The sequence below is a fragment of the Dermacentor variabilis genome, chromosome 4 (assembly GCF_050947875.1).
Source record: "Dermacentor variabilis isolate Ectoservices chromosome 4, ASM5094787v1, whole genome shotgun sequence".
NCBI classification, from domain to species: Eukaryota; Metazoa; Arthropoda; class Arachnida; order Ixodida; family Ixodidae; genus Dermacentor; species Dermacentor variabilis.
Genome location: NC_134571.1, coordinates 185,636,806 through 185,649,100, shown reverse-complemented (window position 1 = coordinate 185,649,100; position 12,295 = coordinate 185,636,806). Strand labels below are relative to the sequence as shown.

At 45.6% G+C, this 12,295-nt stretch overlaps 1 protein-coding gene across 3 annotated transcripts in view; it reads right to left on the bottom strand.

Annotated features, from left to right (window-relative positions):
* The window catches only part of pps (protein partner of snf), a 145,966-nt gene that overhangs the window by 112,433 nt on the left and 21,238 nt on the right, over positions 1-12,295 (bottom strand). For all 3 annotated transcript variants that reach the window (XM_075690710.1, XM_075690709.1, XM_075690711.1), the window contains exons 2-3: positions 9,188-9,331; positions 7,638-7,714 (exon numbers count right to left, since the gene is read on the bottom strand). In XM_075690710.1, coding sequence (XP_075546825.1) covers positions 7,638-7,714; positions 9,188-9,308 — 198 coding nt within the window. In that variant the 5' untranslated portion in view covers positions 9,309-9,331. The remainder of the gene's footprint in view (positions 1-7,637; positions 7,715-9,187; positions 9,332-12,295) is intronic.

The following is a 12,295-nucleotide window of genomic DNA, read 5'->3' as shown; positions in this document are numbered from 1 at the left end:
TGCTTTTACAATTGTGGGAGGAGGTCATAAGACCTCCGTCGTCCACCCAAACGAGAGCACTCATCGCCTTAGACCTAAGAGGGGCATTCGATAATGTTGAGCATGACCTCATCCTTCGCAATGTTGCACATTCACATTGTGGAATTCGTATGTACAACTATATCCGCGCATTTCTTCGAGATCGCACAGCCACCGTAGGAATGGGACCGCATCGATCCGGTACGATTCGCCTTGTAGGACGTGGGACACCCCAGGGCTCAGTTCTTTCCCCTACTCTATTCAATATCGCGTTCGCAGGGCTCCCCCGGCTACTCGACCAGATCCCTGATGTCGCCCACGCTATTTATGCGGACGACGTTACTATCTGGTCGACATGGGGTACCGATGGAGCCATTCAGGACCGAATGCAGCAAGCAGTCGATACAGTTTCCGAGTGCGCGAGAAAATGCGGCTTAAGATGTGCTCCGGAAAAGTCGGAGCTCATAATCATTCGCCCCCGGAGCCGTTCCTCTACTCCCCCTATCACAGTGCACATGGATGGCACACCGATACCACAGGTTAATCGTGCTCATATCCTCATCCTACATGTCCAAGCGGATGGCAGGTCAAACTACCCTGTTTCCCTTCTATCCAGACAGATTGAGCAAATTGTGGCCATGATCCGGAGGGTCTCCAACAGGTTCTCGGGCCTTTGAGAAGAGGACCTGCTGCGCTTAGTGAAGGCATGCGTGATACATGCCTTACATGCCTTACATACCATCTCCCATTTCAGCGGTTGACCCAAGCGCAACAACTTCGCATAGACGCAATGATTTGCAAAGCGACGAAGCTGGCCCATGGCCTCCCGAACTATATTTCCACACAACGTCTCCTTAACTTAGGGACACATAACACACTAGCAAGCTGTTAGAGGCACATTGGGTCAGCCATCGCCAGCGCCTCCTACTCACTCCTACTGGCCGTCATTTTCTCACACGGCTAGGATACTCTGTCCCACCCCTTGAGTCTGAAACCCGTCCAACGATCTTGTCAGCAATACGCCAAGCACTAAGTATTCATACATTGCCACGTAATATGCACCCCGAGCATGACAAAGGGCGGTGCAAAGCCCGTGTACGATACATTGGCCGCATGCTTGCAAACATCCCGGAAACATATACTTTATACATGGACACATCACGCACTCAAGAGGGCTATACCTCAGTAGTTTTGGATTGCACCGAATCCCTGAGAGACTCTGCTGCAATGCGCGGAACAAATGCCGCTAACGGAGAAATTCTCGGTGTTGCTCTTGCAATTCGATACGCCATCCGTGTTCCTGAGGAAGTGTATATATTGACGGACTCGCAACAGGCATGCCGGGCGTTCCTATCAGGACCTGGCATCCTGAGAGCAGCGCACCAAATTCTCAAACAGATCCCGCAAAATACACCAACCACATCTCCCTGCATCCACTTACTCTGGACCCCTGGTCATACCTCGCTGCCGGGTAGCGAACGCGCACATGCGGTTGCCCGAGAAATTTCCCTCCGGGCGACTCGGCGTGGTGAGGCGACTAGTTCAGAGCGGGGGGATCCTTTGTTCCGTTACAAAGACATACTCTGTCATTATACACGCACTCGTCGCACCCATGCCGCACCACCACAGTCGTCCTCGCGGGAGGAAGCAGTGGCATCACGCCAGTTACAAACCGCAACTTTTCCAAATCTTGTCTCTCTCAATAAATTCTACCTACACTGTTATGCAGATCGTTGCCCCGGCTGTGGCAGCTTGCCCACAATCTTCCACGTCACGATTGAGTGCACTGCAAACCTCTTTCCTCCCTTGCCAACTCTCCTTTACCCCCTACGCAACAAAGAGCTGTGGGACGATGCCCTCCGTGACGGACCTCCCGAGGTCCTCCGAGCTGTGATACAACGAGCTCGAAACATCGCCGGAATCATCTTAGGGACCCTGGACTGAGGGTTCTTCCCACACTGCTCTCGCCATTCAAATATTATTAATAAAGATGTTTTATTCTCTCTCTTTCTCTCGGAGCCATGCGTCACACCCACTCGACTGCAACGAGACGCCTGGCGAAGGAGCGGCAGTGCAGCTGCCACCGCCAACGCGCACGCTCGTTCTACCGCTACTGTGTGACGTCACGGTTGCTATGCGCAGTTGCGCCCTCCACCGGCGCACCGGTTGCTAAGGAAGGGAGGAGGTTGCGCCGCTGCGTGGAGGAGAGGCCACAGTTGGCACGATTCCAGCGCATGGACGGACGCGACCGCGAGCATGAGCCGCAGTCGGCTCATGCTCGCTCATGACGGCCGCGAAAGAGAACAGCCAGCGCGCCGTCACGCGATTTCTCCCTTTCTCTTTTGGTGCGGAGGTGCGGACACGGCTCCGTACAGCGCGGAGGCCGCGACTGGGCGCGAAGAGTTTGAAGCGGTGGCGCTTTTGTTGCTTTTGTGCTTGTCCTCCTTTTCCACGTGCCATCGACGGAGTAGCTGCTGTGCTTTGGGCCGCGTTCGTTGTGTTAGACGTGGGCGACGTTGAAGGACCACCACCGGCGGCTGAAACGCTGCACTCGCTCGAAGTTCTGAGGCGTGCTATGGCCGCAGATGAAATCAGCGATGACACGTGCACGCATTCTTATGGATTTGAACAAAGTCTGCTAAGTGACCTGACAAAGAAAAAGAAGCAGAAGGACATTAGAGACTTTTTCTTGAAGAAATAAATGCTTTTTACGTACGTGTGCCTGAGTGAATTCACCTCCGACTCTTAAATTTAGCTAGTTTTAATTGTTTCGATGATACCAATTTCGGCTAATACGAATATTTTTCGTGACCCCGTGAGATTGATATCATCCGAGATTCCACTGTATTTTTACTCGTTACCTTATTTATTAAACTGCATTTTCACTAAATAATACAGTTGAGCTATGTCTTCAGGACCAGAGGAAAGCTACAGGTGGCATGCCCGCTGTGCTAGTGAGAAGCTGTAGGTGTGGTTCTTGTAAATTATTTCAATGTAGTGCCGATTTTATCTTCACACCGAAATAAGAGATGTGTGTTGGTAGTAAGGACAAATACATGTGGTACTTAGTTCGAAATCTGGGTGAATCCATTGCTCTGAATTCATGCTAAGCTCTCAAGGCCTACCGGTACAATGCTTGCCAAATCAAACCTCGATAGTATATCGAACACGGATATATAGAAATATTGCGTATATCGAACACTTTCTATATCACCTGGAAAATCGCATGCATTTGTAATTTTTTATTTTGATCGGGGTCGGACGTAAAATGAATATATCAAACTCTCCCACCCCAGACCAGGTGAACTCTGTCGACAGGTGGTGGTGTGATGGGTGTTTCCGACTGTGGTGCACTATAGGTGCACACATCGATTGCGCCGAGGGTGACATTTGAACGTAGTGGTGTTCGCATGCGGCAGCTTGGCTAGTTTGACAACGTCAACGATGCATTGCATTTGCCGCACTGAGTCCACCTCGGTGCCGCGCTCTGCGCCTGCCGCATCTCGCGAGAACTGGCGGTTTGCACCCACAATGACGCGCAACAGCGCAAGCTCAGCGGGCTCACTCATAGACACCTTGACAGATGCCACTTAATACTTTGTTATTGACAGTGTTTCAAAATGCTTCGACTGATGGACATGGAGATCGCAGCAGAAGTAGTGGCCAAATGAAGACGCTGCCGAGCTCGATCCCACAAGTGCTGATGTTGCCCCACTCCCGACTTCAACTGAGGCTGTAGCTGCTTTGGCCCTTCTAGGCAGCTACTGCTGTGCAATAGAAGGCACCGGCCTACCGCTTGTGGATCGTTTAGACTATGTTGAGGACTCAGTGTTTAAGCACGCGGCTGCCAATAAGAAGCAGGTTACACTGCTGCAGTACTTTCAGCCAAATAAATAGATACTTTGTATGAAGCTTCAAGCGAATATTTACTGCGCCACGATTGGGGCGCAATCAGGGAATGTTGTTCAGAGTGCGCGTTTGGTTGCACCGTGCGCGATTCGCTTAGACTGCGCAGACTTCGTGCGGCTGACGAAGTTGGTGTGGCCTAGGCCAACGCCTCCTATAGTTAGAGGAGGCGTTGCCTAGGCTAATTGTGTGCGGTGCAATCGACTGCGCACTCCTGGCGGACGAAGTCGGCGCGGCCTAGGTAACCGAATGCGAGCTCCAAACAATGATCCCTGGTTGCGCCCTTGGTTCATTGATTGATTTGTAGAAGTTTTTGACGCGTTTTTTATGTGATTTTCTATATTAAATTCTGGCCATATCAAACTTTTTTGCAATCACTACGCTGCTCGATACATCGCCGTTCGACTGTATAAGTAAGGCTATAAATATAGATGGGCCAGTAAGTGTGGTGGATTGTGATACGATTATGTGGTGAATATTTTGAATTACTAATGCTTCATTTGTACTGTTCAGCTAATGCGATGTGATGTGAGCTGGCGGAGTAGACGACTGGGCGCAACAAGCCTCGAACGTCTTTTTTTTTTTTTTTTTTTTTCCGCCAAGGAGTTGGCCCCGGGAAATATAGATGGCACTGCCATGCCTCTATAAGCCGCAACTGCAGGACGTATGGGCTTCTATGGGAGTTTCGCTAACAATCGTACATATACCTCGTACCTTCCTTCATAAGTGTGCAGTCGCCATCCATTATTGTGTTAACAGCGACCGCGGTTTCATCTGCAGTTGTTGCAGCGAACAGCAGTTTCGTTCTTGATACTGCAAGCGCGTTGGCCGATTGGCTTCAGAACTACAAGTTCACTGTTTATGATTGCGTCCATAGTGGCCGTAGTTTTGTCCGCAGCAGTTCCGATAAACTGTTGTTTCGTTTTGACTTGGTGCAAAACTGTCAAGGATGAACAGCACTGGATGTATTGTGATGTACAGACAATCTGTTGGTGACCAGCTCACTCACAGAATAATAATCGGGACGTGCGCGTGGTAGTGAAAAGCACGTTGCAGGTGAAGGCACGCGCTGCGGCTGCACAGCTAAGGAAGTCGCAATGATGATGATGAATGTAGTGTTTTGTGGCGCAAGGGTCAAGTACGACCAAGTAGTGCCAGGCTAATGTCAATGCATTCAATGTGAAGCTACAAATGGAACAATGGATGTGACAGGGCTGTAAAGGGGCCTAAAAGGTGGTCGCTGTAAAGTGCGTAACAGGTACGTGTAATAGAACTATGACAATGACTATGAAGAGTGCCAAGGACGCGAAAGATACATTGTGAAAGAATTTCGATGTGCTAAAATTGGTCCCAGGCTAAAAATTCCCAAAAGCACTACTGCCGTAACAGAGCCCTTGAAGCGCAAGGACCTGAAGGCGCGTGCTATACAAGGACTACTATCATAACAGCATCCTCTGGAGAGAGGACGCGCTATGATACTATTGGGCTATCAACATGCAAGACCACATCGTTCAAGAAACCTAGAACAGCTTTGGTGGTAAAAAGGGGTTTTTTACCGAGAAACATAGCAGGATAGAGAGGGAGACAATAGCGGTATGCTAGAGGAAAATGTTTCCTTCTTTCCCTTTTGGCTTCCCAACACTCCACGAGGATGTGGAGGATGGTGAGCCGCACACCACACCTACCACAGGTTGGAGGCTCATTGCCAGTCAACAGAAAATTGTGAGTACCATAAGTGTGTCCTATTCTGAGTCTACAGAATAGGACATCAGTTCTTCGTGATTTTGTAACGGAGAGCCAGAAACCTAACTTTGGCTTAATCAAGTGCAGCTTATTATCTGTTTCGTTGTCCCACAAGTGTTGCCAGTGGCTTTGCAGTTTCGTTCGCAAAAGAGGCTTGAGATCTGTGGTAGGAATAGCAGTGGTAGCATTGATAGCTTGCAATGTAATTGATGTGACCATTTGGTCTGCCAGCACATTACCCTCAATGCATCTATGGCCAGAAATCCAGCTTATTATTGGATGTCTACGAGACGAATGAATATTGCACAAGTACGAGTAAAGCTGAATAAAGAACAGGATTTTCGTGTTTTCTTAAAGACATCAGTGCTTTTATGACACTTGAGTCCGTGAATATAATTGTTTTTTTCTAGTCTTAATTTATTCATGTGTTTGACCGCAGACAGTACTGCATAGGCTTCTGCAGTAAAGATACTTGTATGGGGGTCAATACACCTGATTCAGAGAAAGAGGAGCCAACAGCCGCGTAAGGCACGCCAACATGCGATTTTGATGCATCGGTGTAAAATTCAGAACAAGAGTACTTCAATTGGAGTTCAGGGACATGCATCCGAAGTTCAAGATCTGGTGCATATCTTGTAAGTCTTACAAAAGATATATCGCATTCAATCATCTGCCACTCCTATGGCGGTAGCTGCTTTGCTGGAGGCATTAAGCGATGTTCGAAGAGTGGGACATTCATTTCCACGATAAGCTCCCTCACATGCCGTGAAAAAGGCTGTCTCACAGAGTGTCGACTATGGAAAAGTGCAGTGCACGTCGAATCGCTAATTGTTTTAGAACACGAATGTTCAAGACTAGAGCGCATTTTAAGGAAATATGTGAAGCTGATGTATGATCTCTGCAGATGGAGTGACCACTCATTCGATTCTACATATAAGCTTTCAATGGGGCCCGTGTTGAAGGCACCTGTGGTCAGGCGGACGTCCAAATGGTGGACGGGATCCAGCATCTTTAGTGCGCTCGGGGCGGCAGAGTTGTATACTATGGCACCGTAGTCTAGCCGTGATTGAATGAGGCTCTTGTAAATATTCATTATACACTTCCTGTTGCTACCCCATGTTGTGTGAGATGGCATTTTCAGCAAGTTCATTGTTTTTAGACACTTAGTTTTTAAATATTTTATGTGTGAGATGAAAGTAAGCTTAGAGTCAAGTATTACACCTAGAAATTTGTGCTCTTTCTCGACAGGTATTTGCTGTCCACACAGTTCCACGCATGGATCTGGAACCAGGCCTCTCTTTCTTGTAAAAAGAACACAAGAATTTTTGTGGGGGGTTGACTTAAAATCTATTTTTGTCTGCCCATTTGGACCCTTTGTTCAAGCCCTGCTGTACTTGTCTCTTGCACACTGCAAGGTTACAGGATTTGAAGGAAGTCGCGAGCCCTTAATCGCTGCGAGAGCCAATCAGTCACAAGATAATGAGAATTGCAGCTTCTGCACTGCTTTTGTGCATAACAGAAACAGGATTTGCTTATCAATTCAGTGAATAAGAGAGTGTTGACATAGTAAGCATCGTTTATTGTTTTCTTGATACCCTCAATAATTCGACATTTGGACATTTTGGACATTCTTTTCGGTCCTGTGAAATCCAAATCAATGAGGTTTCACTGTAGCGGAAAACTCACTGACATAAAGGTTGTGTTGGGCAATAAAAATTAATGAAAGTAAAATAATTAAAACAGGAAACTAAGCCCTGCCTGCTGCACCAAAGTATTGCAGGCTGCTAAATTAGAAAAATAAATGAAAATGACTTAGTCAAATAATTTTGTAAAAAAAAATGTGGGGGGGGGGGGGAGTCTACCACCAGGGGAACCAAAGCCAAGGGAACGGACGGTTGCGGGATTTATTGAAATTATTGACAGAGGATTTGGATTCTATTCTAATAACAATAATTTGCGCCTGGGCTCACCAAGTTCTCCAGGTCGTGGAAGCTGTCGTCCATGGCCGCCAGAGAGTGGCTTCCGTCTTCTGGCCCACCAACATTTCCTGCACCATCAATAATGGTTAAAGCATCACAGAGCAAGCACAGTCTGTTGACACAGACACTGCAAAGGTGCGGCTGCAGTCGTGGGGAAACAAAGATGGCTTGCCGCCGATAATTGTACTCGCACTATAACAATCGGCAAGTGGCAAGGAAACAGGCAAGGTGCCACCGGTAACCAAACGTGCTCGCGAGTTATCTTTTACATTAGTGTATGTGCCATTGATCAATAACGCCAATGAGAAGTTTCTGCATCATTTAAGTGGGAAAGTGGTGAGAGGAACATTCGCCCTTTTGTGGCTGCCAGACATCATTGCCGATTTCAGCTTTGCTGATCACAGAGAGGCAGAGCTAGCAGGCGGCTGCCATAGCGGCGAACGGCAGTTAGCAAGGCCATATAAATTAGCTTACCGACTAGAATTCGTAACATATGCTAACATATGTAACGAAAGGGAAATAACACACATTCATAAAGTTCAATGCAACAGTGAGTACTAAAGTATATATGTACGAAGGGAAAAGCACAGACTACAATAGCGTGTCAGCCAAAGTTCACACATTTTATTTTGTCAAGTGACAGCCACATACAACAGCATACTTATTGGAGGCCAGCAAATTACATATATAATGACGTTCGACCATTTTCGGAGGCAATAAGAGGTGAAACATTACTCCACTGAATAAATAGGGCATAGCTGAGTAACTGGATAGGGACACGAACTTATGTGCAGGTGTTCTCATTCGTTAGCCTTCTTTCTGGTGCTAGGATACTACAAAACACAAAAGGGTGATACCGTATAACTGAGTGCCCATAAAGTAACAAGCGAAATGCGAAGGTTGTGGGTTTGGTTCCCACCTGCGGCAAGTTGTTTTTTCATCCACTTTAATTGGCATTAATTTATCGTTTCTTTACTTCATTTATTAAGCACAAGTAATTTCCCCTATGTTGTCCTTGGTGTCAGTGTTTGTTGGCTTCTTATGATATGACTAATAAAAATCGGGCCCCTCGGTTAATCCCCTTTCTTCTCGTTCATAAAGTAACATGCAACATACAATGAACTTATGAAAGAAGGGAGCAAAGCAGGGTTGCCAATTCTCTAGCAGATTAAGGACAGAGAAGGAGAGGAGCACATGCAGACTGGCGGCTCCTATCATGTTGCGATTTACATCAAAAAAGGTGCAGCATTTGTCTGGACAATGCAGCTATCATTAAAGATAAAGAGTTACTGTAAACTGTTAGGGTCAACAACAGAACTAGTCACAACAAAAAGGACGCCACCTTTATGTTGCTCACCATGCAACAAAGGACCAAAGCAAAGAATATGCAACCGAGCTGCAAGGCGTGTGAAAAGAAAACCTTGTTGATTGATAGTAGCAAAGAAGAAAAGTCAAGAGACACTTTGGCCATCCTGACTGGGGCAAAGTCGGGACCGTTCTGCTAAACTGGGCACAGCCCTAGGGCAAGAGAGGTCTCGTACCGAGCACATCAAAGTCGAGCTTGTCATTCTGGGGTGCAGTGGCCTCCTGCAGGAGGGCACGCATCTGCTCGGGTGACAGCACAGAGTCCAGCTTGAGCAGCGGCTGCTCCTGAGAGGACATGCTGCCGCTGCCGCTGGGCCCGCCTGCAAGATCAACACATTGCTGCATGCTTCACGAGGGATCCCTTGCCAGCACAGATCTGTACCACTACTGCCAATGGCTTGCAAGTAATCATGCGCAGCAGCAAGAAATTGCGGATAAATTGAGAACTGAACGGAGCACAGGAGTGCAGCAAAAGGCCAAGCATCAAATATCTCATGGCTGACTCTGACACTAATCTTGCACACTTGCCACATTTGGCTGCCACAATGAGTGCGACATAAGAAAGCCTTGTTGACCAATGCCTAAAACTCGCCACCTAATGTCATTGTTCAATTTGACTGTAAACATCATTACAATGAGGTTGCGTCGGACACCAAAGCACATTCACGATATCCAATATTCATTGCAAGTGTACTATGCATTTAGGTCCATGAGGGAGAAAAAAAAAGTGCGCTGCTTTTGGAAGGCCACGACTCCTGTTCAATTTGACGACCTGTCAATATCTTGCCATGTCAATACAACGCACATCAACAATGCTAAATTACAAATGCATTTTGAGCCATTAACACTCGACCACGTGGGACAAGCATGTTAACTTGGCTAGCTGTGGGCCAGCCGAACTATGCTGTTGGTCAAAAAGCACATGCGTGTCCAGAATTCACCATATCAGGTTGCTCTTGCTACAGTCATTCTGCTCTTGCTGAGTATTTGTTATTTTTTTGATACCAGAATATATATTTTAACCTGTATGAGAACAAATAATATTTGCTTCACTGTAACCGATATTGTCTTGGATCTTGCATTTTCAATTTCATTATAGCAATACTTACTAAAATAAAGCATGGCCACCCAAATTTTAAATTTAGTTTGTTATATCCATATTCATTACTTTGAGGTTCAAATGTATGGAAAAAAAAAAAAAAACTAGAAGGCTCATTACTTCTTCAGAAAAATGAAGTAGACTCATCCAGGCAAGCATCACTATATGAGCACTGAGTGGCTCCCAAGCCATTCTAAAGAAACCCTTCAACACTTATTGAACTAGCAAGTAAACCTGCTTGGTTCCTAAGCAATGCCGTTGCGGACATCCCAGTTGAGAATACAGGGTTCACACAGAACATTTCACTACATGTTCAAGGAAAATTCAATGATTTCAAAGATGCCAAAGGCCAAAATTCAAAGAGAGAGAAACAAACCTTAATTTTATGCATACACTGAAAAATAGCAAAATCCTTTCCTTCTTAGCTGCAGCTAAGCAGCTGCCAAGTTGAATATACACTTAGCTGTTCAGGTTGCTCTTCTAAGCTGACTTTACCACTGCAGTGATGTCGTTCGCCTTCCTGCCATGTTAAAGTCAAATGGCTGAGACTTTACCTCACCTTATTACTTTTCGGGGCGTAACATATGGGGTGGTTGGCATGTGTAAATGTAGAAACAGGTGGCCACAATTAAATACAATTAGAAACACTTTCCAAAAATTCTACATGGCAAGTGGTGGCGGCAACATGGTAGGGAAGCTTGTTCATCTTTTGCTGCCCAAGGAAAATAATAATGCTTTATATGTGACCTTTCGTGTGCTGACTTACTTTTCGCCAGGCATTTCTAAAGTCAACGGCTCTATGATGGAACCATGGTGGCTGGGACGTGAACCAACTGGCAAAAGAACAAAATGGTTGCTCGGCTGTGTCGCTTGATCTGACTTTATCCAGCTCCTTGGCGGCAACAGTGATTTAAACAAGCCTGACATGGGTGACTATGGGCACACCACATTGCAATTGTGTTGCAACACTCTAAAAAGAAAATATCTAGGATCATTTCCGGACAGACGGCGTCCATGGCACAGCCTCCACGTGGAGTTTGCTATTTTGAATGTTCCAAAGTAACCCCCAGCCCCAGTTTTCAAGGAGTTTAAGGGTCCTTGAACCTCTATTTACTAATTCAAGGGTATTTTATGATTTCAAGGAGGTGTATGAACCCTAAGCAGGAAGCCTAAAAATTTTCTTGCAAGAATGTGCTTTCTTCTACAATTTCTAGGAATTACCACATCACTATAGATGGCTCCGTTTGTTTATACATTATAACCATGTAATCCTCTTAGCGGTACTGAACACAAAACTCTCATGGCTGACACCTGGTCGTGGACAATGGCACCACTGTGATAGTGCTACGGCCCAATTGACACTGCTATCAACTGATCTTCGAGGCCATGCCAATAACAACAGCATGGCAACGGGGAGGACAACGTAGGCATCACTCTGCATCAGCCCAGCTTTGCATGCAGTAGGGTAGATGAAAAGGAAGGCAAGGGCGCCAATGCATGGCAGCAGCAGCACGCAATCGACGACGGCTCTGCTCACGAAAGACTTGTAAAAAAGCTTGTCGTTGTAAAGATTTGCAGGCAATGCCCTTAAATAGGATGCTTTAGCTCAGAGGCTCTTATCTAAATACACGAGAACAGAAAAATAATTTATCCTGACAACCACTGCAGTGATTTTGATGAGGTTTGTTCCATTTAAAAGAAAATGTTAAAATCTAGTGACTGAATGAAACAGATTTATTTATTTAGGCTCTTAATTTTATAACGAAAATTGTTGGCAATTGCAAAATTAAAAGAAATTATACCATTAAGTTTAGGAATAACTAAGCAATGAAAAATGATATGGCAATACTGTAAACTGCAACTAATAATGCATCTAAAGAGGTCAAAATTGATGTATTATACACCACTCTGAAAAATATGACTTATGTGAGTGGGAATTTTGAAAACCCTTATAAACATTGTAATAAATTAATGTAAGCTGTAAATAATTATATAAAATCTGTCCACTTTAATTCCCTAGCACGTGCACTTTACAGAATTATGACATCTGTTTTCATTGCAGAGTTACGGATTCATAAAGTTGGTGCTTATATTCTTGTAAACTGAATTTTGGTAAATTCTGTCAAAAATTCCAGGTCCTAAATCAAAATTCTACTTCCTACAGTCACTCGAATTTTCACTTTCA